This window comes from Panulirus ornatus, chromosome 29 (assembly GCF_036320965.1).
Source record: "Panulirus ornatus isolate Po-2019 chromosome 29, ASM3632096v1, whole genome shotgun sequence".
Lineage (NCBI taxonomy): Eukaryota > Metazoa > Arthropoda > Malacostraca > Decapoda > Palinuridae > Panulirus > Panulirus ornatus.
The window spans coordinates 12,112,184-12,138,295 of NC_092252.1; the positions used below are offsets into that span (position 1 = coordinate 12,112,184).

The 26,112-nt window shown below is 46.5% G+C and overlaps 1 protein-coding gene across 3 annotated transcripts in view; it reads right to left on the reverse strand.

Annotated features, from left to right (window-relative positions):
• LOC139758115 (uncharacterized) overlaps positions 1–26,112 on the reverse strand; it is a 357,618-nt gene that overhangs the window by 125,977 nt on the left and 205,529 nt on the right. For all 3 annotated transcript variants that reach the window (XM_071679216.1, XM_071679217.1, XM_071679215.1), the window contains exon 4: positions 80–206. In XM_071679216.1, coding sequence (XP_071535317.1) covers positions 80–206 — 127 coding nt within the window. The remainder of the gene's footprint in view (positions 1–79; positions 207–26,112) is intronic.

Sequence of the window (26,112 nt, forward strand, 5' to 3'; positions counted from 1 at the left end):
CAAATGCTGGTGGCTCTTGCCTCGGGTCGCCCTACAGCCAGCCACCACACAGTAAACGAGAGGGGGTCTGTGGACCTACCTGCTACGACGTTGTCGGCCTGCGGGAGGCGCTGCAGGACGTGTGTGATGAGCCCCACCTCAGTGCAGGCCTGTAGATTACGCACACTCTTGCGCAATATAGCGATGAACACAGACCATATCTCAGCCTGAAATGAGTAAAAACAAATACACATAAATACACTGTTAGCATCATCACAGAGCACGTCTGCTCCTGGCGAACATATTGAGATTCTTAGACCAAACCATTTACAAGTCACATATCTACAGTACTCTGCCGGCCTCCACAGAGGGGGCGAGACAAGCAATACCTAGCCTCAAACATTTTCGGGTGCCGGCCTTCTCTGTCCCCCTCCACTAGCGGAGATCCAACAACAACACGCCGACTATTTAGATAAAAAATACTACTGTTGGTTTAGCGGGTACACAACGAACCAGTCGCCATACTGTGTTTGGACTGGCCGAAATGCGAACGCGCGCACGCGCGCGCGCGTGTGTGTGTGTGTGTGTGTGTGTGTGTGTGTGTGTGTAAACAGTGTACTCGAGGGAACTACAAGGGAAAGCGATGACACACGGAGGGAAAAACAACGATCAAAGTTATATGTTCAAGATGAGAGAAAAATGGTATCAGTCGGTAAAGGAGAGTACTAGGTGTAACAGCAACTAGGTGACCTCCAAGCCAGGTTTTACAAACGAGGGCAATAATGTTCCTCTAGACCACCTTCGTACGATTCCGCTTCTCGTACCCCTCTACCATCTCCACCAACTGAACCCCATTCCCTCTCTTATATTTTCCTTGCGCTGGGTCTTCGGCGCAGATTCCTCCAGGCTGGGCGAAGCCTATGGCCCAGGTGGCATACCTCCTCTCGAGTCCAGAGTGAATGCGCCTCCAAGCTAGTTCGTCTGTGTCTTCAAACCTGAACCACTCCTTCTCGGAGGCATTTCTAGCCCACGAGAAGAGAGAGCTCTAACCACTCCCAATTATCGCCCCACAGATAAGACTTCAGCTGTCTCCAGAGTCTCTGAACTCTCCTTAATTCTCATCTTCACAGGCATTTCGAATCCCATTCCTTTCTTTCTTATTACCAGCATGACTCTCGCGAAAGGTGATCTGTCCACTGTGACTCAGCCCTGGTCCTCCTCGCTCAGGCATTTTAGCGAGACTTTTGTCGTGACCCTCGACATCTTCAAAGCATTCGACAGTTGCACAAGTACACCATGGTCGTATATGTACATCAGGGTTGTACATGGGACAGTTGTACAGATACACAGTAGACTCGTACAGGATAACTGTGCAATTACAATGAATACCTGTCCAGGAGCACCGGATACTGGTAAAGGTAGGCCGAAGAGGTGTTCAGGAACTCCAGAGAGAACATCAGCGTTGTACAGATACACTAGACACCACAGAGTTCTACAGGTACATCAGGAAGGATGAACACAGATCCGATATCACGAGGAACAAACGGATGAGCGTTTGTTCTCTGCACCGGACACAAACCGCACTGTCGGGCGCATTGGAGATAAGAGAAAACGATTAGTACAGGCTTCAGTCAAAAGGTCGAATAAATGAGTTAGCATTTATCAGTTCTAAACAATTCAATTACCGAACCGCCCGGGTGGACCACTGGTTAAGCCCTAATATAAATTCTATCGAAATTAAAACCGATACAGACACACGGAGACTCCCAGCATTAATGTCTATTGTTTTGCAATACGGATGAATTGATTTTCAACCAATTGAATCCTGAAAAGACAAAAAATACCGCCTCGACCTATCAACAGATGATTTTCTTGGCTGAGAGTCAGCGTTCAACACGACGAGCCGTATCGAAAATCCAGTTATATTCTTAGACTAAGAAAACTCCATTCATACACACGACATGTAGTAAACTATCTACCATGAGGCCATGCATCTAACAGCCTCTGAAATCCCCAAAGAGGACAAAAATTTCACCACCATCTCTTATCTATAACATGGACAAGTACATGACCATATCACTGATGAGACAACTCGAGCAAGACAAGTGTTTAATACACTCCCGGCTCGTACTTCGACACGAAGTACGTTCGCTCAAAATGCGTCTGTTACACCCGAACTGGAGAGGAAACACAGAATGCCTCCTCCTTGCGAAAGGAGTCGTCTCCCCAGAGATCTGACTGCGAGTCTCGGGCGAATTATAAATTCCAGCCCACGAGCGGTAATAACCAGAGAGGAACCCAATGCAAAGTTCCCAATTGTTCGGCGGAGTGAAGTTGAACAAACTCATCCCGGACAGCCAAAATATCCACGTGGAGAAAAAAAAAAAGAAGTCGCCCACAAACTTCCCGGCACAAAGTGAGAAGAAAATTCGCAGGACACGAGCCCAACTCGAGTCTGCAGTGGATAGACTCTGAGTGGTTTTTCCGAAGAGCTGTCTGTACACTGGCTCCCCAGAGGAGTGAGGAAAGACTGCTCCACAGCAGGAAACATGCCTGATAAGCATGCAAAAAGGAATTCATATTCACTAGCTAAAATGAGAGAGAAAAACGCATGTAGACTTACTTTAACCAGGAAGTAGCAACTTCGGCAGGAAGATGAAGAAGAAAGAAAGAAAGAAAAAAAAGTCACCGTCCTGAATACGCCAAAGGCGGCCAGGACTCACATGGGGACCAGGGAGCCATCCCTGAGATGTGCCAAGGGGACCGTGGGAGACTGCCATGATGTATGCCATGGGGCACGCAGGAGACTGCCATGATGTATGCCATGGGGACCATGGGAGCCTGCTATGATATATGCCATGGGGACCGTGGGAGCCTGCTATGATATATGCCATGGGGACCATGGGAGCCTGCTATGATATATGCCATGGGGACCATGGGAGCCTGCCATGATATATGCCATGGGGACCGTGGGAGCTTGACACGACAGAAGGACTGGAAGGCTTAAAAACCTCAAGGCAAAGGTGCCACCTTTGTCGCGGACCTTATCACTTAACGTCATCCAACATAGTCTAGCTGGAAGCTGGAAGAGTTCCAGAATCATGAGGCCTACCAGAGGGAAAACCACCGAAGGGGGAGAAAAAAAAAAAAAAGACTTTTACAAAAGAAAAATGAAACAGTAACCTTCCCACTCAACATGTCCAACACGTCATTAAACACTCCACTCCATAACAGCCTTGATGTTCCAGCCAACCTGACAGTGTTTGCATAATTTGATACCAACAATACCTTACCTGATTATGTAAACATACAGTGTTTATACGACCTGATGTCTATGATGTTTGCACGGTCTGATTCTCACAATGTTTGCATAACCTTACACCTATAATGTTGACATGCTTTTATATTTACAATGGGCGCATCATTTGCTATCTGCAATGCATCGGTTCGCATTACTTCCTCACACAGAGGCGAAGAATTAGAATAATACAACTAAAGTGGCCCTGAATCATCTTGTGAGAAATGTATAAAGACTCAAGACTATAACACCATCGCATAAGATGATTCAAAAAGCAGGAATAACTTCCAGTGCCATCACCAACCTCACCACCTGGATGTTTCGTTTCCTTGCACCTTCATCAGAGCGCAACTAAGCCCTTGTTTTTAAGGAAAATTCAGCCATTACAAATGCATCAGAAACGGAACAGTCAGTCCAAAGGATCCAGGGCAACTGGTGTCGGTATTGCATTTAAACATTTCCTCGTGTTCATCTCCAGTGTCGTATACATCGATCTTTCACATGTATTCAGTAGCTGATGTATCTAATGGCATCTTCCCACGCAGTACTCTGACCTCTCAGGGTCAGTCACATCTGTCGGGTCGGAGAAGTAGACAACACTCACTCGGGTCCCTTTTCAAGGTCTCCTCCCCAAGTCAAGGCCCTTTTTGCAGTCCAACATTCTTCCAAGTTGGGGACGTTTCTTTGCGAGACGCGTCTCAATGTCAACTGCATTTTGTCCTTCTGTTCTCCCATTCCGTTCCTCTTGCTCCAGGAAGTCAGCCTTGTCTGTGACCATTAATGAACAGTGCGACGGGCACCACCTTTGTCAAGGGCACTGTCCGAGCCAGGGGGCCCATGTTGCCAGACGCCTACACGGTACATGTGATGGCGCGAGCGTCAGTGGCCGCCACAGCCTCCTAACCCTGGTCTGACCTTTCAAGAGTATTAATTACCCAGACGAGAAACCGTATTCGGTCGCTCTCTGAAATTAGTTCAGAAATTGTCAGAGCTATGTAGCTGCTATTGTACTGTCAATAACAATCTGGAAGTGGCTCAGACGCTAAATGTCTGAGCCTTTCGTCTATCACACCGTCATTCGCGATGTGAAATTGATTCCTACACCGACTGACGGAGTACTGTAGCCATCGCTGTCAGTAACTATCTGAAACTGGCTTAAAGTGGGGTCGCCTGAGCACTGCAGTTATCATTCTGACAGAGTCACCATCTGAGAATGGCTCAAAAAGTAGTTGTCCGACTCCGGCAGCTACCGCAATGGTAAGCCACCATTTAAAACTGGATCAGAGGATAGCAGCCCGACACTGTCCACCACCGTGTGAAACTGGTTCAGAAGTTTACTGTCAGGCTATGCAGCCGGCGGCACTGCAGCAGGCGGCACTGCACCGTGGGTCTGTAGGGATGGTCACTGCCACACGCCTGACGAGGGCACTGTTAACCGTCTTCACGCTCGTGTCATCTGTCAAAGTCTGATACACAAGCTGCCACTCACTCATCCCCCACTTCTTCAATATATATATATATATATATATATATATATATATATATATATATATATATATATATATACTCGGAAGAAAGACCGCATCCGCTCACATCTATTCTCTAGCTGTCATGTGTTACGCACCTTAACCACAGCTCCCTATCCACAACCAAGACGAACAGACCTTTCCATGGTTTACTCTGGACACTTCACATGCCCTGGTTCAGTCCGCTGACAGCATGATGTTGACCCCAGTATACCACATCGTCCCAATTCGCTCCATCTCGTGCACACCTTTTACCCTTCTGCACGCTCTGGCCCCAATCATTCAAAAATCTTTTCTCGTTCTATCCTTCAATCTCCAATCTAGTCTCCCCGTTTGTCTTGCTCCCTCCACTTCTGACACATGTATCCTCTTTGTCAACCTTTCCGCGCTCATTCTCTCCGTATGTCCAAACTATTTCAGCACACCCTCTTCGGCTCTCTCGACCACACATCTTTCATTATCTTGCATCTCTCTTTCCCTTTCATTACTCACTCGATCAAACCACCTCACACCACACATTGCCCTCAAACATTCCATTTCCAACACATCCACCCTCCTCCGCACACGCTTATCTACAGCCCATGCCTCGCATACGTATTATATTGCTGGGACTACTATACCTTTAAACATACCCATTGTTGCTCTCCCGGTTAACGTTCTCTCCACACACACACACACACACACACACACACATTATATATATAATCATACCATCACAATTTCTCTTGCTTGTGTCTCGCAGAAAATAACGGTACAAGTTACCTTGGACGTCTCGTAAAGAACCTGGCAACACAGATATATGCCTCAAGTTCTCTCCTACATCAGTGTCTCCGACTTTCTGAGAACTCTGATATCATCCACGGCAGATATTACACCCTCAACTTTACCCCAGTGAATTTCTACGAGAAAAATAAAAGAAAAAAAATTTGTACAGAATTCTTGGGCTACTCTCAGCTCTTTGTACAAGTGGGGAGGAGGAGAAAAAGAAAAAAAAAAACCCACAAGTATTCTTTTCTGTAATATTTCCACGTGCGGGGGGGGAAAAAAATTCATCAACCCCTCTCTAAATGCAGCCTTTCCCTCGGTCGACCCTTTCATCCTATTTGTATTCTTTCACGGGAACAGGGGAAAGCGAGCCCCTTTATAATTAAAACAGCAAGCTTAACATGAGGCAGAACAGGAACTAAAGTCGATGTGTCGTCCGCCTCCTCCCACTCCACCACACTCACCCTGCTCACTCACCCGTTTCACAACGTCGTCACTTTAAAAAAAAAAAAAGAAAATCTTCCCGGAATGGATTGCCCCTAATACCGAGTTGGATCTACGATCTCGATTTACAGCGTTCCTCGGGTGGCTGGTTTTCGAGAGAGAAAAAAAAAAAGATAAAATAAAAGGCTCACCTCTGGATATCCATTATACTCGGAGGGTCATACCCAAGCTCTATTCACTGGGTCAGTACGTGATAGTCGTGGGATTAGGTCATCAGTCTCAGAGCGTACACGGGTGAAGTCTCGCTTTGGAAAAGGCGTCCAGGCAGCCTATCGTCCCTTGATGCCTCTGACTGCAGCGGAGGCTCTGGCACTTACTCCTTCCCGAAAATGTCCAGGCGATCCCAACATCGCGATCAGAGGCTTTTGAAATTCGCAGTCGAAGTACATCCTCATTTTCAAACGAGAGATGTGATAACTGTAGTCAACTTAAAGTGAGCCATTATGAATAAAGAACACACTATTTGGGTCGTCACCATGCAACGTTAAGTGACCTCAACATCTTCCACTAGAGGAGATAAACCGATCATCTTAAGTACAAACTAAGGTACGAAGATTCGCCTTTTAAGAAGCGAGCTACACATCCTGCGCGAGAGAAGGAAGGATCAAGGGACCAGACGCAGAGCGCCTTGGGTATCATTATAACTGCATCCAAGATCTGCAGCGGCCAGGGGGAAAAAAATTATTCATGTTTCTTAAAAGTTTTACATGCCAGGCTTCACTTCCAATGAGGATGTTGCGCGAAGGAATTTAGAACATAAAGGAAGATATGTGGCATTCCACTGGGTACCCTGCACATGTTGGACTGCTGTAAGTGTGGACCGAATGCTACTGTGTCAAAATATGTATTTAGGAGAGATAGATTTTCATATACCTGAATATACAGGAAAGAATTAAAAAAAATACTCAAAATGAACTTTTGAGAGTAAAAGCTATGGGGAAAAATATATATATATATTTTATATATATATATATATATATATATATATATATATAATATATATATATATATATATATAAAAGAGAACAGTTATGTGATAATATACAGAGATGTAGGATAAACACATGGAAAAAAAAATCGTAGCTAAATCAAAACTTGGTTAGAAAAATGGATGGGAGTATGGACAATTTATGAAGACGATAATAAAGGACAAAAGATGAGTTCTGCCGAAGAAAAGGATACACTTGAACGATATAATTACGAATGTAAATCAGTCTAGTTTTAGAGAGAGAGAAAAAGAAAAAAAAAACGCTGATATATGATGAAAAACGCGACTAGACTGAGAAAACGGTCTTAGGTGGTTGCTAACGAACAGAGTTAACACCAAATTGTGAAGTGATGTCTACAAGTCAGAAGCCACCTGAAACGAGAAATAGAATACAACACAAATACCTCTGTCTCGTAGATGGGGTTCCATCTCTCTTGAGACTTTAATTTCTAAACACAATGAGTTTCCAGCATAGCTATACGATTTGGCTAATGGATGTATTTGTTAGGTGCACTGATCACTGGCATTTCACCGTACACATACTGATATCACTTCAAAATTGAGATATCAATGATATAAAGTTAACTTTCGATTAAAGCATGATGAAAAAAAAAAATCACACACGTAAGTGGGTTAATCAATTACATCATTACCTTCCCTGGCCCATACATGAGAGGTAGCACAACACTACTACAGTTTCGGCGCGCTGCGCTAGCTAGCTTATCCTGTATCGATTCTCCCTCCATGAATATCAATACATCCTCTTTATCTGACACCCTAGATGTACTCCTGGAAACACCGTAAAATAAGGTGATGAATTCGACTATATATATATATATACGCGAGCAATATATATATATTTCTCTAGAACTTCTGAAGTTAGAAGGAAAAAAAATCCAGAAAGGGCTCCTTTATATGTGCCAAAAAAAAAAAATAATTGAGGACAAACGAAAGTTAGTTCCACTGCTGCGTGATGTTAAACGTCGCCGTTTTAATGAAAGGACAATCAAGTTTCACTTTTCTGCTAGGAGAAGCCAATTGCGAGGGAAGAGGGCTGACACAGGGAGGCTGTGATTCACAATGGGGTCTGAAAAGCGACATTCACTATTGTCTAATACAACCAGTGTGTTATTTTGAGGTGCCTTACACTAAACAAATCGCTAGGCCTTTTATCTAGGCGGCTTAACCGAACCGGACAAACTAAGATAATAATTACATTATCTGAATAAAGGAACTTGGGAAATTTTACATAAAAATATAATGGTGAACTGTGAAGGTGCTCCGGGGTGAACTCGTGCAACATAAGGATAGTGTGTTACTTTCTTCTTATGTGAATCTTCGTACACATGTTCCTCTGCCGTCCCAATAAACCAAATCAGACTTACCAAATAATCTAGCATCAAAGTCCTGATGTCTAAGAGATTCACAGACAGGGAAGCGAGCGGTTCTAAAACACGTGGAGGCCAACAAGACAGTATAGCAGTAAGGGATGAGCGCTCATCAACTCTCGACAACCCGGCCGTACAAGAATGGAGACGGATAATACTCCAAGATCCCAGATGCCTGTATACATCACACTCTTTGCACCAGCATTCATTCCAGACAGCATCCCTGTTCTACGGCATAAAAGTTAGGCTAAGGCGACTGAACCCCGACCTGATCATTTCAACAGCATCGAAGTACCGCAACTTGGTCGAAGAACGAACTGCATCGCTGTTCCTCACGCTGTTGAAGCAGCCGTGCCCTCTTGGCCTAAGCAGACTTGAATACTTAACTGACTGGTAATATGCAATGAGGATACTCTATTGGGTTTCACTCTTGACTGCCACTGACTCTGGCGTGCCACTGTTAAATATACTCTCTCAAGAGGACCTGATGCACCCACAGTTTTCCATCAGTGCATCCATGGAAAGTTTTAACTCCGTGATGTCATAATACAGAGTCTTTGTTGCTCTCAAACCAATATGGAATTTACAGAAGCGACGATTTCAAAACTTACACACACACACACACACACACACACATATATATATATATATATATATATATATATATATATATATATATATATATATATATATATATATATATATATATGTATATATATATATATATATATATATATATATATATATATATATACTCCTGAAAATACAAATGGCTTCCTAAGAGCATCACGAAGTTGGTGGTGATAAAATGTGTGGTGGCGGGAGACGAGAGCCGGGGAGTGATAATGCATTAGGACCCCCACTACAGTGAGACACCAGACTATGGCGCCGTCCCCGCACTGCCGCCGCCTCCTGTTCCTCGTATTTTACTTTCTTTTTCTTTTTTCTCAGCAATTAATGAAATACTTGAGTAATCTTTACTGAACTACTAAAGAAGTTCAATCAATTACACACACACACACACACACACACACACACACACACACACACACACACACACACACACATATATATATATATATATTAATCTATCTGTCTCTATCTACCTATCTATCCATCTATTTGCCCACCTCAGCGAGGTAGCGTCAGGAACAGAGGAAGAAATGGCCTCACAGGCTTACATCTACCCTTTGGCCGTTATGTATATGCCCACATTCCCCATGTGTATATATATATATATATATATATATATATATATATATATATATATATATATATATATATATATATATATATTTAGGGAAATTCAATGCGTGTGTTTTTCACAAAGTAACCTTATCGAACAGTCAACATTGGAAACTATAAGAAGAAAAAACACAACCCAGCTCACAGGAGTATCAGCCAAGCTCAGACCACGTTAATGAACACGCCAGGGAGACGTGAGTCCGATGTGGCAGTCATCTTGCTCGCCTTTTGTGTCCTCTTCACGGAGGGGTGGAAATGAGGACACGGGGCAAAACACGTGCACTGTGAATCATGCGTCACACAAAAGCCTCCATTTACGCATCAGCTTCATGTCATGACGCCGGAGACACACACACACACACACACACACACACACACACACACACACACACCATGTTGCCTTTAAAAGACCACGGAGTAACCAACACGTCGAAGGGAAACCGTACACAGGAAATTTTACCGGTGGAGGACCTTACCGAAATCCCGGGATATAATGGAAGTCGTCTGTTTCAATCAGCAACTTGTAGCGATGCGCGCGTACCCAGGGGGAACGTTTTACAGTAAGCGGGCTGACGCCATCCGGTGAAGCTACACACACACACACACACACACACACACAATCCTCTTTCCCTCTCCCTACATTCAATTTCCGACAAAGACGCAAGATTAAAATAGCTCCTTCAATCGATGAGGCCGAGGTCGAGTCTGACTTTAATCTTACGAGACCGCCAGCTGATCTGCATATCAAATGGCCAGGACAAAAGACGGATTACACTGGATGGATCAAGTTGAGAAAATCCATAAATTACTTGTGAGGTATTATAACCATGAGGGGGATGGCTAATGCGTGCGTGTACGGGGACGGGCGCGGCCGTACGCGGGGAGACGAGAGGCACGGCATGAGGGAACGTGAGAAGGTGAGGGATGAGAACGGCTACAGACAGGGGAAGGATGGGGCATAAAGGAGGACGAGGAGAACGAGGAGGAGGAGGAGGAGAAAGGAAAGAATGGGAGGTGTTGAAGATGAAGAAGACAAAGGTGAGGGGAAAATGAGATGGGGAGGAAATGTAAAAGAAAGAAAGGAAGGTGCTGAAGGAAGAGAAAATAAAGTTGGGGAACAATATATATGTATATCACAGAAAGGGAAGAGGTGAACACGAAAGGAAAGGATGGAAGGCGCTGAAGGAGGAGAACATGGAAGAGGAGAGCATATAAATATGACAGATGGTGAAAAGGAAGGGCTACGGGGCACACAGAGAGGGGACGGAGAACACCACGAACATCTATAACATGAATGAAACGCGGCTACAGTTATTGGGTCAGGCAACAGCTCGCGGGTACAGACCAACAAAGCAGCTAGCTGCCCAGAACGCGACGGTGAGTAAGCCTCACAAATGACCAACACCAGCGGGCGGACGGTGTGCTCCACACAGCAAACGGAAACATCAATAAAGGATATAATTCACCTCTAGTCTCACTTGCACACGTATCTATAAATAACCTTCCAATCCCGTCACTAAGTCAAAGAGTTCCTACATTTTCTGATGATGAAACGTGCTTTACGTCAGTACGATATATATTTTGAATATCTAGTTTCCTACCTGAGCAATACATATACTCCAGCTAATTAAAATCCTGAGGTCAGTTACCGTGTTCAATGATACTTGACACACATCAATCCAGCCCGACGACATCACATGACCCCAAGACACTTGCCCGGATCACACACCTGGTCGTCTGCGTGTGTCCACAAACGCCACACACGATCCTTGCCAACGCTGCAGGGGGTGGCACAAAAATGGGAATACTGAAATTTCCTCCCAATTTATGGAATAACCATCCACGTCCCGATATTTTCCCACCATAATGGTCTGCCCCAATAGACTATCACTCAACATTACGCAAGCACGTTAAAAAAGAACGCTGTGTGCGTAATTACCTGTGTGTACTGTGAGGGGAGGGAGTTTTATGCGTGTGTGTGTGTGTGTGTGTGTGTGTGTGTGTGTGTGTGTGTGTGTGTGTACAGCACACGTTGACACTATGCCAGTAGCCATCAGATACAGGAGCCAGGAGAGTGCGGAAGACTTCACAGCTCAATCAGGAGCATCACATAAAAGAGGCATAAAGGGACGCTAGTGAGTCAGGGCTCTCGAGGAGGCTGGAGAGAGAGAGAGAGAGAGAGAGAGAGAGAGAGAGAGAGAGAGAGAGAGAGAGAGAGAGAGGGGGGGGGGGGGGCGTCAACACTCCACCACACACGCTCCTGACAGCCGGGGTGTTGATGCACTGCACCAACAGTAACGTAAGGGGACTATTAATCGAGGCAGATCAAGGGTAACGTGGATGATCGATCAATAATGATCAAGAGACACGTGAGGGATTAACGCGAAGCAAAGGAGATACAGAGAGCGAGCGATAATCACCATCAGTGAGGTTGAGGATGGACGGCGTCGTGGGTCGTGGGTGATCAATGACCGAGAGATGGATTGAAGGCCTTAACTCTGGACTAAGACGGGCATACTGATTAATGATGAACATCAGGAAAAATACGTCGACATCAACCCTGCCATGGATGAAGAGCACCGAGGGAAGTAAATCATGGATAAAAATCAAGACAAGAAAGATTAAAACTACAGTGGAAGATGAGAGGTGTATCGGAAGACCCTTCCTCAGATTCAAAAGTGGGAAGAATGACTAGAAATGATAAACGAACTGGACCACCTGTATTGTAAAAGGAGGATCAACATTAATTAGAAGGCTCAACAGAGACGTAGAGTCAACAGCGTGGAGGATCAACCTTAAGGACTAACAGTAGGAAGGAGGATCATCTACGATGTGAATTGGTGATGTGGAGGACGAATAATGAAGCTGGGGGAGCTGCTCCAACGTGAAGTGTCAGCATAGCAGAAGTGTGGGAAGCATGAACGGTAACGCGGAGGATCGACACGAACTTCGTGGGAGATGTGGATAAGAGAAAACAGAGGCACTGACGTGGACCATCGAGAGACGTGAGAGTGAGGCTTGCAGGATCCACTGGGACGTGATGGACAAGGAAAGAAAGAGCAACAAGATGGATATTAGTGAGACGTGAGAGTGAGACTTGCAGGATCAACTGGGACGTGATGGATAAGGAAAGAAAGAGCAACAAGATGGATATTAGTGAGACGGTAAGTAGCAAAACAATGCTTTCTAGAGAGAACATATTCACATCCACATGATGTTATATACAAGTCACTGAACAATACACATCGATATACATAGGCAATGTTTATATTACCAAACAAGAAATGGCCACTGCATAAGTACAAACCAGGATACTAAAGTTACAACAGAAAAAAAAATATATTACCTAAGAAGGAGGATACGTTCCGTGGAACAATACGTATACCCACCATCTTACACGTCCTCCTGCTGTGATCTAACCCCCCACTTCCACACCGTTCACAGGTCTGACCCCAGCGGAGGAGCAGACCTAAGCTACAAACCAGCACTACCTTGAATCATCAACGTGTATCCAGATAATACTCACCCCCTGGCCATGTGTGTGTTTTTCTCTCGAGAGCCGTAGATGTTTACTCATCTAATTGTGCCGGTGCCGCTTCTTGTACCGGCTGACGCATCCTTGGCCTGGTTAATGATACGAGACGGCTGTGGGCGGCGGCCTCCCAGACCCATCTCCGGACACACCGTCAGCCTCGCAACACACTACCCTCCCCGATAAACAAAATCACAACGGTAAATACCGCTCCATTAGGGGGCTCTCCCCAGCGGCTCTCACTCTCACACAGTGGGCGACCCGGACTAAAAGGAAGTACCCTGTGGCATGTGTAGGTGTAGGGCGGCGCCGCCGGGACGGTGGGTGGGTGGGTGGCACAGGGGAGAGAGGTCGTGGTGAGCTGAGTATGGGAAGGATGGCTGGGGAAGAGAGGGCAAGGGGAAACGCAAGAGGAAGGTGGACCACACGGCTGGAAAATAAGTGGAAAAAAAGAGAGGAAGTATGGGCGAGGGGTGGATCTGGATATGGGGAAAGGAACGGGTTACGAGGCATGGGGAAGTACTGGCCCATGAAGGATGGGAGAGGCATAGTCAGAGAGGTATGGGAAAGGGGGGCTGATCTCGATGAAAGACGACTAGGACAAAAGGGATGGGAGAGGAATGGACTAGAAAGGGGTGGACAACAGGGATGGAAATGGTAGATGACGAGGGACAGGAAGGCAAAGACGACAAAGGATAATAAGGAAAGGACGAGACAACAAGGGATGGGAAGGGAGTGGACGAGGAGGGACGGAATGGCAAATATCACAGTTCCAGGGATGGGAAGGGATGGATGGAATGGGAGAGCGGTGAGAGAACGAATATGAGACAGGGAGGATAAGACCGATGGAAAAAGGAGAGAGAGAGAGAGAGAGAGAGAGAGAGAGAGAGAGAGAGAGAGAGAGAGAGAGAGAGAGAGAGAGAGAGAGAGAGAGAGCTGCCCCCTGTTCGTGTTGTAGTTAATGAGGTGTAAGGAGGGTGATGATGACTTGGGTCCAACTGATGAGTCCTGATGTTACAGGGTGTTGGGGTCGAGGGGTTGGCGGAGGGAGCCTCTGCCTGGCCAGACCCACCCCACCTGGCAGTCGCTGGGGTAAAAAAAACCCTAGTGGCGCAGGAGATAACTCTCTGGCGGCCTGGGGACACGAACTTCATGGTCTTGGTGTGAACCTGGTGGTTCGTGGGCACGAATATCACGGCTCTGGTGAGAGACCGGTAGTCTTGGGGCACGAATTACGTGGTCCGATGTGAAGCTGATGTGTCCTGGAGCGCGAATGCCATGACCCCTTTGTGAGACTACTGGCGGTCCCGGGGCACGAAACCTCATGGTTCCGACGTGAATCTGACGGCCCAAGAGTCACTCACTCCATGGTCTCTGCGTCAATCAATGAAAACACGTCTTTTTTTTTTTGGGGGGGGGGGGGACAAGTGGTGTCTGCATGAATTCAAATCTTAGGAAAATAAAAAAAAAATTGAGAAATCTCAAATTATATTTCGGGGGTAGCTGTCACAAGGTGATCATCTCTTGATCCGAAGTGATCAATCAGTCACCGGGTAAATTACCGTCTTAAGCCAAAGTGACGGATATTTGGGTACGAACGGTGCTGGTCCTCAAGTAATTGGCGATCTCGTGAGAGAACTGGTGATTTGAGGACAAACGCGTCAGTCCCAAAAATGATTCTGGTGGTCCAGAGATGAATCCCGTAGGTTTGCGGTTGAATCTGGTGGGTTTGGGGGGTGTGACTCTTGGGGAAATCGGGTGGGGTCTGGGGTGAACCTGCTGAGTTTAGGGAGAGATCTGGTGGCCTTGGGTAAATCTGTGAGCTGAACGAGCCTTCAGTTGGACACTGGTGGAGGTCTCAGAACCAAAGACAACGGGTCCTACAGTGAATACACGCTGATCTTGGGATGAGCGCGAACGAAACATGGCGGTCCACGGTGAATCTCTTGGCCCTGGAGGGAACCTGCTGGCTTCATTATCATCAGGTGAAACAATAAACTACACAACGAGTTACACCACAGCCGAGCCACATACAAACATATTTTCCGCGTAAAACAATAAACCAGAGCCAGCCCCACCCAGTCTGGCCCACACAAAAATATAATCACTGTATAAAACAATAAACCAGGGCGAACTAGACCCAGTCTGAGCCACGCATGGTGAGAGAGAGAGAGAGAGAGAGAGAGAGAGAGAGAGAGAGAGAGAGAGAGAGAGAGAGAGAGAGAGAGAGAGAGAGAGAGCATGCCGGGGGAAGCTGGCTTTACTCGCCATGTTTACGACCGCGGGCAAAATCCTCCTCCTCCTTCAGTCGAAAGATAAAATATTTCTCCCTCTTTTTCACTCCGTGTAAGTACACAGGAGAGACACCAGAATATTTCCCAGTGACTCACGTACGGATGTAACTTATGGCCGACTCTCTGCTCTTCGTGAATTTCAAGACTGATGAACTGGAGGTCATTACTGGTACCTACCCGCTACGAGTTGTATCTGCATTACAGTTTCACATGAGGTGCAAAATTTACCAGTTAGAGTATCTCTTTATCAATTCTCGCCACACCGCAATAAGGAGGTGGGAGTCAGCATAAGAGGCCATATTTCCATTTTTCCATTAACCCTCTACGTCAATGACTTGGAAGACCATCGATGGTTAAGCCACTGGAGCAGGACGGTACGATACGACCCCTGCGTATAACGGCCTGTCCTTTGACCTCACCCTTACGAATCAGGTCGAAGGCCAGGCCAATGTATACCCAAGGGACGTACCGTCGTTCCCAGGGAAGGGTTTAAGGGTGGCGAGCGCGCGAGGAAGGTGGCGAGGCGGTGGCGTTGGTCGTTTACTACAACGTCAAGAGATTTTCACGGTGATGGTCGTGGTGATGGCGGGCGAGGGTGAGAGTACGTGTCTGTGGTAATCCTTCCCCCCCCCCCACCCTAGAGATCCCAGGCTGTGGTGGATTATCCCCGGCAGGCCGGGGCGGCGGCAGCACCACACCACCTGTCCTCCCCGCACCATGTGTTACGAAGACGGAGCACGGCGGGCGGGCGCCTCTTCATGTTCCTCTCCCTCTCTTCATCTGATCTGCAAAACTCTCTCTCTCTCTCTCTCTCTCTCTCTCTCTCTCTCTCTCTCTCTCTCTCTCTCTCTCTTCTCTCTCTCTCTCTCTACTCCTCTCCCGTGCGAGATGAGACTAACCTCCTGAGGAGGACGGTAAAACTAGTGGGCTGTGTTGGCCTGGGCCAGTGCTGTCCACTGCTCCTGTTGCCAAAACCTCAGCATAGCCACGTCCACCAGTAGCGACTCCTCTCTCTCTCAACTACTCCCACGTGAGTGTCGCAGTGACTGCGTCGTTAAGCGAGCCATACAATTACAACAGTACAACCCAATTAGCTCCTTACTCCCTCGAGTTTCACAATAAGTGAGAGCGAGCGATGCACTAAATATGATTTTCCGGGTAGCGTCGCGCCTGAAGTGGACCCCGGTTAGAACTTCGCAATACGTATGGTATAATACGGAGGAGGTAACTCGTGAGACATCTGAGATGTACATGGGGATGAAACACACTAAGACGTCTCATCTAACTCCTAACACAGTGAAGTGGTTTAACATCACCAGCTGTGACATGCGAACTCAACAGCTATCACTTTAATGTACTCACTATTTACTTAATGCTACCATCTATGACGATCACAATAAATCACGAGGAAATCGACTATAATAACACTAAACACTAAGCGTAAACCAATGCTATAACATCATCGGACAACACTACAACATCATCGGCTGAAAGCACAACACCCGACATACAGCCATACCACGAGCTAACATTTGTAACGCTCCAGATACCGACCACAATAACTACGGCAACAACAAGCGAACATGTCAGAATACTAACTCCTCCAGCAAACCAAACCCACACAGAGGGAACGAGAAAACCGTAGCTCAAGCGTTGAACAGCACATGCGAACTGAACTGTCTGGAACCCTTAAACACGAAGGTAGCGAGCCTTGGGCAAGGCGTTACGACCCTTGAGGTAGGACGGCTTTGGCCTTGGACCCGACCCTTCGACCAGCTGCTTTACTATCCGAAAAAAAATAACCTCGTAACACACCCTCTTGTCTTTCCGGGGTCGGGTCAAAGGCCAGACTACCATAGTCAAGATCCCTCTTGTCTTTCCGGGGTCGGGTCAAAGGCCAGACTACCATAGTCAAGATCCCTCTTGTCTTTCCGGGGTCGGGTCAAAGGCCAGACTACTCGAAGCGTCGAGTTCGAGGGAGGAGGGGGTTCTTGATGCTTTCAAAGAGCCGCACCACTACCGACCAAGAGCCACCCCAGCTCGCATGACTGGTATACCCTGGACGGGTCGCGCCCATTATTCCTCCCTCCACTCGTCTTCTCCCGCTTACCCACGACAATACCTACCCACACCAACCACAGACAATGCCTGACAACGTTATCCCGAGTACACAACCCTCCTCCCCTGGGGTGTAACACCAATTTTCTTAATACGTTTCCATCAAGTACATCCGCACTCTATTTTCCCCTCACCTCCCCCCCTTTTTTTTTGGAGGGAGGGACATTCGAGGCGACGGAAAACATAAATTCACTGGGTAGTGCTCTGAATGACAGACCCCATGTTCCTCAATGATTAGAATCCTTTGGACAAAAAAAAAAAAATTGCATCTCATTATGAAACCTAATCTATATGAAAATGCAACAGTTGCAACGGAGTCTATCCTGCCAGACCATCACAACTTGCACCTACACTGAAATGGGCGCACAAAAAAATATTGCACAGCCTCTAACTTCAGCTGTGACTTAAAGTATCAGCAAAGTTCTATAAATACTTCTTTAATCGATCATCTATTTCTTGCATGTCTATCAACACACATCCTGTACGCTGAGTGTAAAAGAACTTTTGAATAAAAAAAAACCTTCACGTGAAAAATAAGTCTTTCCTCTATTTAGCTGTTGTTGCCTGACGCTAACTGACAATACATTACGTTAGAGAAAAATGTTCGGCAATAAAAACTTCTTTGTTTTGGATCTGCCAGTAAAAAGACATAAATCGTCAAAAGGCAATACATCTAAACCGGCAGTCACAAAGGAATTTTATTTTCGCCAGGCGTGTTGTATATTTTGACAGTGATGCTATTTGCTTTCCTATCTCCAAGTCTGACATGTCTTTTTTTTTTTTTTTTTTTAAACCGATAAGTTTGGAGAGAGAAAAAAAGTAACAGATGCAACCACACTTCAGTCATTTTGAGCCTTCGTTTGTTAGCGGGCGACAGGACCCGTCAGTAGGCAATGAGTGTTGGTCCAGACGTTCGCTGTAGCCTAACATCGTAGATACATTCAGCCTTAGGTACCTAACCTGAACTTATGGCGAGGTAACCCAAAGTCACCTCGCCTCACATAACCTACGTAGGGTTAGGGAGGCATCTGGTGCGTGAACACGGACAGAACGCCACAGAGAGAGAGAGAGAGCTGCACAATACTGGTGTATATTCACAGATGTTGAATGTTAACATCCTGAACACAGCGGCATGACCCTTGGACATGATGGGTTAGCCTCTGTCCTGGTCCTAAAGATTAGGGGGAAAGGCTTGGTCATTGCACATTTGGGTCGTACCGTCGTGCTCAAGGGGTTACATAAATATGGGTAGGATCCAGGTGGCAAAACCTTTCTTTTTCTTCTCTCCTTTTTTTTTTTCTCAAGCGTTCACTGCAATTTCATTCAGCTTCTCTATCGGAAACCAGTTCTTATCAACAACCCTACGACTGGAGGTGCTCTCCGATGAACAGCTGGGAGAGGAACAACGTATGTCAGGGTCGATAAGGCCTCGCTTCACGTGTTACCATTGAACCAATACAGATCCTGGCGATGGTAACACTTCCCCCACCCGGCTGCCGTCACACTCCCACTCCAGTCGGGTCTCATCTCTCCCGCCCCCAACGCTAACCAGCCCTCCACCCACCATCACATTCCCGTCCCTCCAACAAAGTTGCATTTCCTCACAAGACACCACAGTTTCTTAACAAATGAACCTTCAGAATTTATATAGTTCACGTAACAAACCTAAAGTCTGACAGTAAAATAACTTCACGTGTCATCTTTGTAGCCGTGAAGTAGCTGTGTATATGACATTTTGATCCACACACACACACACACACACACACACACACATCATGTGAAGGAACATCTGATCTTAACCGATAAATCTTTCTTCCTTTGAAACCTACCACACCCTCCTGGTCGATTATCCCACCACCTCTTCCCCACCAGTGTGGAAACACCTTCAAACTACAGACTAATACGTAAACGCCCTAGTACCTTCCTGGTATATACCATGATGAACCTTATCCTCCTAACAGAGCAAGCAGACCCTCAGTCCTCTCAGACTTTCCTACAAGTTTAGAGTTCGGGTGAGCTAAACCCGAGGAGCATAAATTTCCTGGTCTTTCTGAGCCAGTTCCACCCACCTAAATACTGCATTTAAGTATGCACCGAGGTCCTCCCCCATGAGGCAACACAGCATTTTACATAACCGTTCACTTACTTTCTTTCTCGTTATATACTTTCACAGATTTAACCGGTTTCTTTTTCCCCTCATATAATATATATATATATATATATATATATATATATATATATATATATATATATATATATATATATATATATATTCTAAGATTAAGCCAGTCATTTTCTTTCTTGTCAAGGGATATAATCACCTCCTCTAACCCAGCGCGCACCTGTCAAAAAACCTGACACCAGACACGCTATGCTAAAATGACAAAACCTGCTGTTGACAAGACGCATTAAACTTTGTTGTCTCCCAAGTTTAAGTTTAAATGACGAGAGGCGGCGCTCTGCTGAGCAGCGAGTATCTTCTCTCCCACAGGACATGGGGCGGGCGAGTTCCCCCCCCCCCCCCCCCCAGGACATACTGGGACATGGGGGGAAAGTCCTCTCCGGGCAAAGGACTTACCGCCCATCCTCCCCACAAGACATACCAGGACACTAGGACATTCTTCTCCTCCTGAAGACTCGTGTCGGTTCTCCACCAAAGTACATGCTGGGGCGTGGTACTACAAGACCTTCCCCCAGCTCCTCGGGAGCGCACAATGGAAGGCGGGTGGTGGTGGGTGGATCACAGTCAGCAGCACTGATCCACATCTCCCAAGGTCGTTACCAACCTGAAGTGGACTCGCATGACGTAATATCACAATGCCACGATGTGATTCCGGATTGTGGTATAGCATTCTACTGACGCCTTAAGCGAGTGTTGTGTGCAAGGAGCTCTACACACATAGGGCCCTGATCTCTTGAACTATGTCTACCATCATAAAACTTTCATAACTTTTGTATGCTACCCATATTCATAATCCATCAATATATATATATATATATATATATATATATATATATATATATATATATATATATATATATATATATATATATATATATATATATATATACTCGAACCTAAGCTAGGTACCCATTTATCGGTAAGCCCCGAAGAGAGAATGAACGACTGGGTTGGATGTCGGCCGCCTGCAGCAACCAGGGTTCGAACCCACGTGGGTGAATACTGACCCATGGTCACAAATATTAACTACTACACCACGGAGGCTCATGGTGTGTGTGTGTGTGTGTGTGTGTGTGTGTGTGTGTGTGGCGAGGTCCCCTTAGGACAAGATAGCCAGAGCTCCATCCCAGGACGCGCAGTCCACATGCACTTAGCCCACATCCCGGACTCAGAGGACTAGCCTGACTACAAGCCGTAAGAGCCGGGTGACTTGAGCTCACCCCACCTCCGCAACCCCCACCCCTCATACCTACCTCCCTCTCTCTCCTTCGAGTCTTACTCCCTCCACCTCCTCTTATAGTTCGGTCTCCTTCTATCCCCTTACTACAACACAACTCTCTCTCTCTCTCTCTCTCTCTCTCTCTCTCTCTCTCTCTCTCTCTCTCTCTCTCTCTCTCTCTTCCCGTCTCGCCACATCTCAAACCACCCCTTGCCTCATCCACTCCCCCCCTTGCCACACACCCCCCTCACCCTTCTCCTCCGCACCCTCCTCCCACTAGTGGCAGCGCTGGGCAGCCAGTGATACGTAACGACACAAAACGAATTATTAAAATCCTGCCAGTCACTGGAGCGCGACCGACCGACCGACTGACTGGCTGGCTGCGAACTGCAGTCCAGGATAACTTTCCCTCAGTTGCTGCCAGACTGAGGCAGGCTCTCTCTCTCTCTCTCTCTCTCTCTCTCTCTCTCTCTCTCTCTCTCTCTCTCTCTCTCTCCCTCTCTCTCTCCCCGAGCACTCTGCAGATTACTTCTCCCGATACCAAACGAAAATTGTGATCCACTCTGCTTACAAAAAAAGAAAAAATGAAATGGAATAAGAGTGGATAATTTTAATTCATCTATTCAAAACTTAAAAAGGAGGTGGAGCATTCGTCAGTTTTTTTTGTCACTGTTGGGGATTGAGAAGCGGGACGACTTCAGCTCCAAGTCAGTGAAGTAGCCAATACCGCCCGCCCTTCGGGAGCTGCCGACCACAGATGCCAGCCACAGCCAACACCGGGTAAGGAGGCTATGGATAAACAAGAACCGTAAGTAAGTAAACACCCGGCCTCGCTCAACTGCTTGGACTCGTCGACCTCGAGGCATCCGCTTCACCTCTCCTGCCCTGGGCTGCATCAACCCGAACACACCAACCACTCAACCTCCTGAGATTACAAGAAGACTTTTATTTATCTGTTTAATTATTTGAGGGAATGAGGGGGGCAAAGTAACAGCGACAGAGGGAGGAGGCCAACGAAGATGACCGCTGCTAGCTTTAGGGTTAACCATCCTAAGGGCTAAAAAAAAAAAATGAAGAAAAAGAATCTATTAAAAGTTTAAGGTATAAGGAAAACCAGTTAGAGAGAATAATACAACTTCTTCAAACCATCACGACTCCTTAACTTTCCTGCAGCGAGTTGCTCTCCTAAGACGAAAAAGAGGAGGAGGAGGAGGAGGGGGAGGAACGGAGAGAGGAGGAGGAGGAAGGGACAGGGAGAGAGTTCAGAGGGAAGGGAAAAGAGTGAATAGAAAGGAGGGAGAGGATTACGAGGACGAAAAGGAGCTACAGGGAGAGGAGGTCAATGCAGAGATCAAAGAGGAGAAAGGAAGCTGAAGACAAGAGAGGAAAAGTAGATATATGGGAGGAATGGAGAAGGATGCGAAAGAGGAGGGAGGAGAAAAATGGCAGAGGAGGAAAGGAGGGTGTAGGACAAACAGATGTGGACGGGGGAATGATGCTGGGAGAGGAAAGACAGGGGAAAAGTGGAGGGAGCGTGAGAGAGATATGAACGGATGGGTAGATACCATTAAGAGAGGAGTCTGGTGGAGGAGGTGCCAGAAGTGGTGCTGGACAAAGGGAGGTGAGTGAGACAGGTGGACGCTGAACTGGGTAGGGGTAACTGCAATCAAATATTCAGATCCTGCCGGCCAGTCAGTCTGCAACCCGTGGTGGACTCACACACACGACTGAAAATCGACTATAAAGGAGACGGAGGGCAATGACTGTTGACATGTCCGCCCTAACCTCAACGGATCAGCTGGACACGACACCTGGCGCGAATTCAAATACGTTCATCACGAAATAAATAATGTGTATGATAGACAAGTCTCTGTCTCTCAGCGTTTAACCCTTTTCACCACTTTGGCACGACCATTGGGTATGATGGTAAGACTTTTGACCTAGTGACTAGGCCGTCAATACCTCAAGGGTCGTACAGTCTTACGCAAGGGTAGTATGGTCGTGCTCAAGGGTCGCACAGTCGTACGCAAGGGCAGTATGGTCGTAATCAAGGGTCGTACAGTCGTACGCAAGGGTAGTATAGTCGTGCTCAAGGGTCGTACAGTCTTACGCAAGGGTAGTATGGTCATGCTCACGGGTCCTGCAGTCGTACGCAAGGGTAGTATGGTCGTGCTCAAGGGTCGTACAGTCGTACGCAAGGGTAGTATGGTCGTGCTCAAGGGTCGTACAGTCTAACGCAAGGGTAGTATGGTCGTGCTCAAGGGTCGTACAGTCGTACGCAAGGGCAGTATGGTCGTAATCAAGGGTCGTACAGTCGTACGCAAGGGTAGTATAGTCGTGCTCAAGGGTCGTACAGTCTTACGCAAGGGTAGTATGGTCATGCTCACGGGTCCTGCAGTCGTACGCAAGGGTAGTATGGTCGTGCTCAAGGGTCGCACAGTCGTACGCAAGGGTAGTATGGTCATGCTCACGGGTCCTGCAGTCGTACGCAAGGGTAGTATGGTCGTGCTCAAGGGTCGTACAGTCTTACGCAAGGGTAGTATGGTCGTGCTCACGGGTCGTACAGTCGTACGCAAGGGTAGTATGGTCGTGCTCAAGGGTCTTACAGTCGTACGCAAGGGTAGTATGGTCGTGCTCAAGGGGCGACTCGTCCGTCCTAACCCTCTGAGTCAGTCGCAGTCTTGGGAGGCAGTGTATGTACTTTAGGTTCACAGATACGACTCGTCCCGAAGATGGTTGAAGCTTTGGGTTTTACCGAGCCCTGTGGCCGCCACCAGACAAGAGACAAGCTCATCAAACAGTCGAGAGTCTGTGCCGTGCGACGATATGCTCATAAGTCATATTCTTGTTGTGTCTATAAAGTTTCCCTTCAGATATTATCGGAGGGAAAAAAAAATCCCTAAAGATGACATTCTCATCAATCAAAATACACTCATCCAATGATATAACAAAAAATCTATAGGGGAAATTCCTCAGTCACAAAAATATCTTTCTTTGTGGACTCATAAGTATATATATGTATATATATGTATATATATATATATATATATATATATATATATATATATATATATATATATATATATATATATATATATAATGACGTGAGCCGCCCCTACAGTATTAGCCTCCCCACACCAGCGACTGCGGTTAGAGTCCCCGCCATGACCTACCCACCCACACTTCACACACATCCAGAACGAAATACAACTCGGCTCTTCGCAACATAAGTACATACACGTACATATCACACTCGTAATGATCTTCGAGAAGAAAAGATAAACGTAAAATATCAAACTCATACCGACGCCCCAGGTGCGATCCATGATCCTCTGTCATTCATTCAAGCATTCATTTGGTGAGTATCTTCACGACTGTCTACCTTCATGTGGCCTGCCTGTAGCATCGTGTGAACAATTCCAACGCGACACCTACCCACGCCTCTACGAGCGAAAACATCTCGCGACACCTACCCACGCCTCTACGAGCGAAAACATCTCGCGACACCTACCCACGCCTCTACGAGCGAAAACATCTCGCGACACCTACCCACGCCTCTACAAGCGAAAACATCTCGCGACACCTACCCACGCCTCTACGAGTGAAAACATCTCGCGACACCTACCCACGCCTCTACGAGTGAAAACATCTCGCGACACCTACCCACGCCTCTACGAGTGAAAACATCTCGCGACACCTACCCACGCCTCTACCAGTGAAAACATCTCGCGACACCTACCCACGCCTCTACGAGTGAAAACATCTCGCGACACCTACCCACGCCTCTACGAGTGAAGACATCTACGAGACTACGCAACTGCCACCATGACAAGTTAAACAGCTGAATTACATATCAACTTGGGAAATATATGATCGAAAGTGTGCAACGTCTGGCAAAAAAAATAATAAAGAAAATAACTGTACAGTCCCTAAGTCCGGACGTTTCTGCTGGCTCCTTGCGACATCTCGTTATCATAAAATACAATTCTGTTGTCGACCAGTGGAGACTAAATTTGATATTTCTCAGAAGCAGGTAATCACAGTGAAGTGAGATTTTCCTGTAAGTAAAAAAGAAAAAAAAATAATTCCCTGTATTTTTTTCTAGTCAGCAGAAAAAAAAAATAGAGTAATTCAAACAACCTCGTGCTAAAACATTTAGGGCTCTTCTACATCTGATTATATATATATATATATATATATATATATATATATATATATATATATATATATATATATATATATATATACATACGTAGCCTGGCTAAATGTATCACGCAAGAGTCTACAAACCTGATCCCGGCGCACAAATACAACGACGGCGCACTAGCTTCCCTGAAAATATGTGAGCGTTTCCTCTACCGGTGAGCCCGTGAGCCATCATATATATTCCCAGCGTGGCTGCTGGGCCTTCGACACCTGTTCCAGCGGCAGCGGACGATAAACCACGCCGTCGACAGGGGAAATTCTGCAGGTGTCGTCGTCTTTTCTACACCCGGCGCAATGCTAACGTGATGACACACTCACACAGACAGAAATGCCGCGGGCGCTCGATATGACGTGGTTATAAACTTGAGAAAACAGAGAGGGGATATGTCGAACTCCGTTTTCACACACACACACACACACACACACACACACCAATTAGACTAAGAGTGCAGGGGAGTGCAGCGACCCAGGTTATTTGCAGCATATTCAAAATGGGAGAACGTCGCACAGAAGGCGCGGCACTGTGACTCTGAGGGCATAATTATTTTCACGTCTGCAGCCGGCAGGTTGCAACAGATACTCACACATTATGCAGGGAAGGTGGAGGTCGGAATCACCCAGGGGACAACACACTCCTTTCATGACCTGTAGGAACATCGTCGTAGCCGAACACAGTCATCGTGCACTACCTCGTCTGGGGGGACGGACCAAACTTTCACTTCCATCATAATTCACGGCCTCTTTCAGCTCTACCGTCTTGCTACGCCGTACAATATCTCAAACCCCGCTCTACCACACTCACGAATACGATCAACGCTGGGAAGGAACCACTACGAACAAACTACACCATCCCTAACCTCCCTAAGCT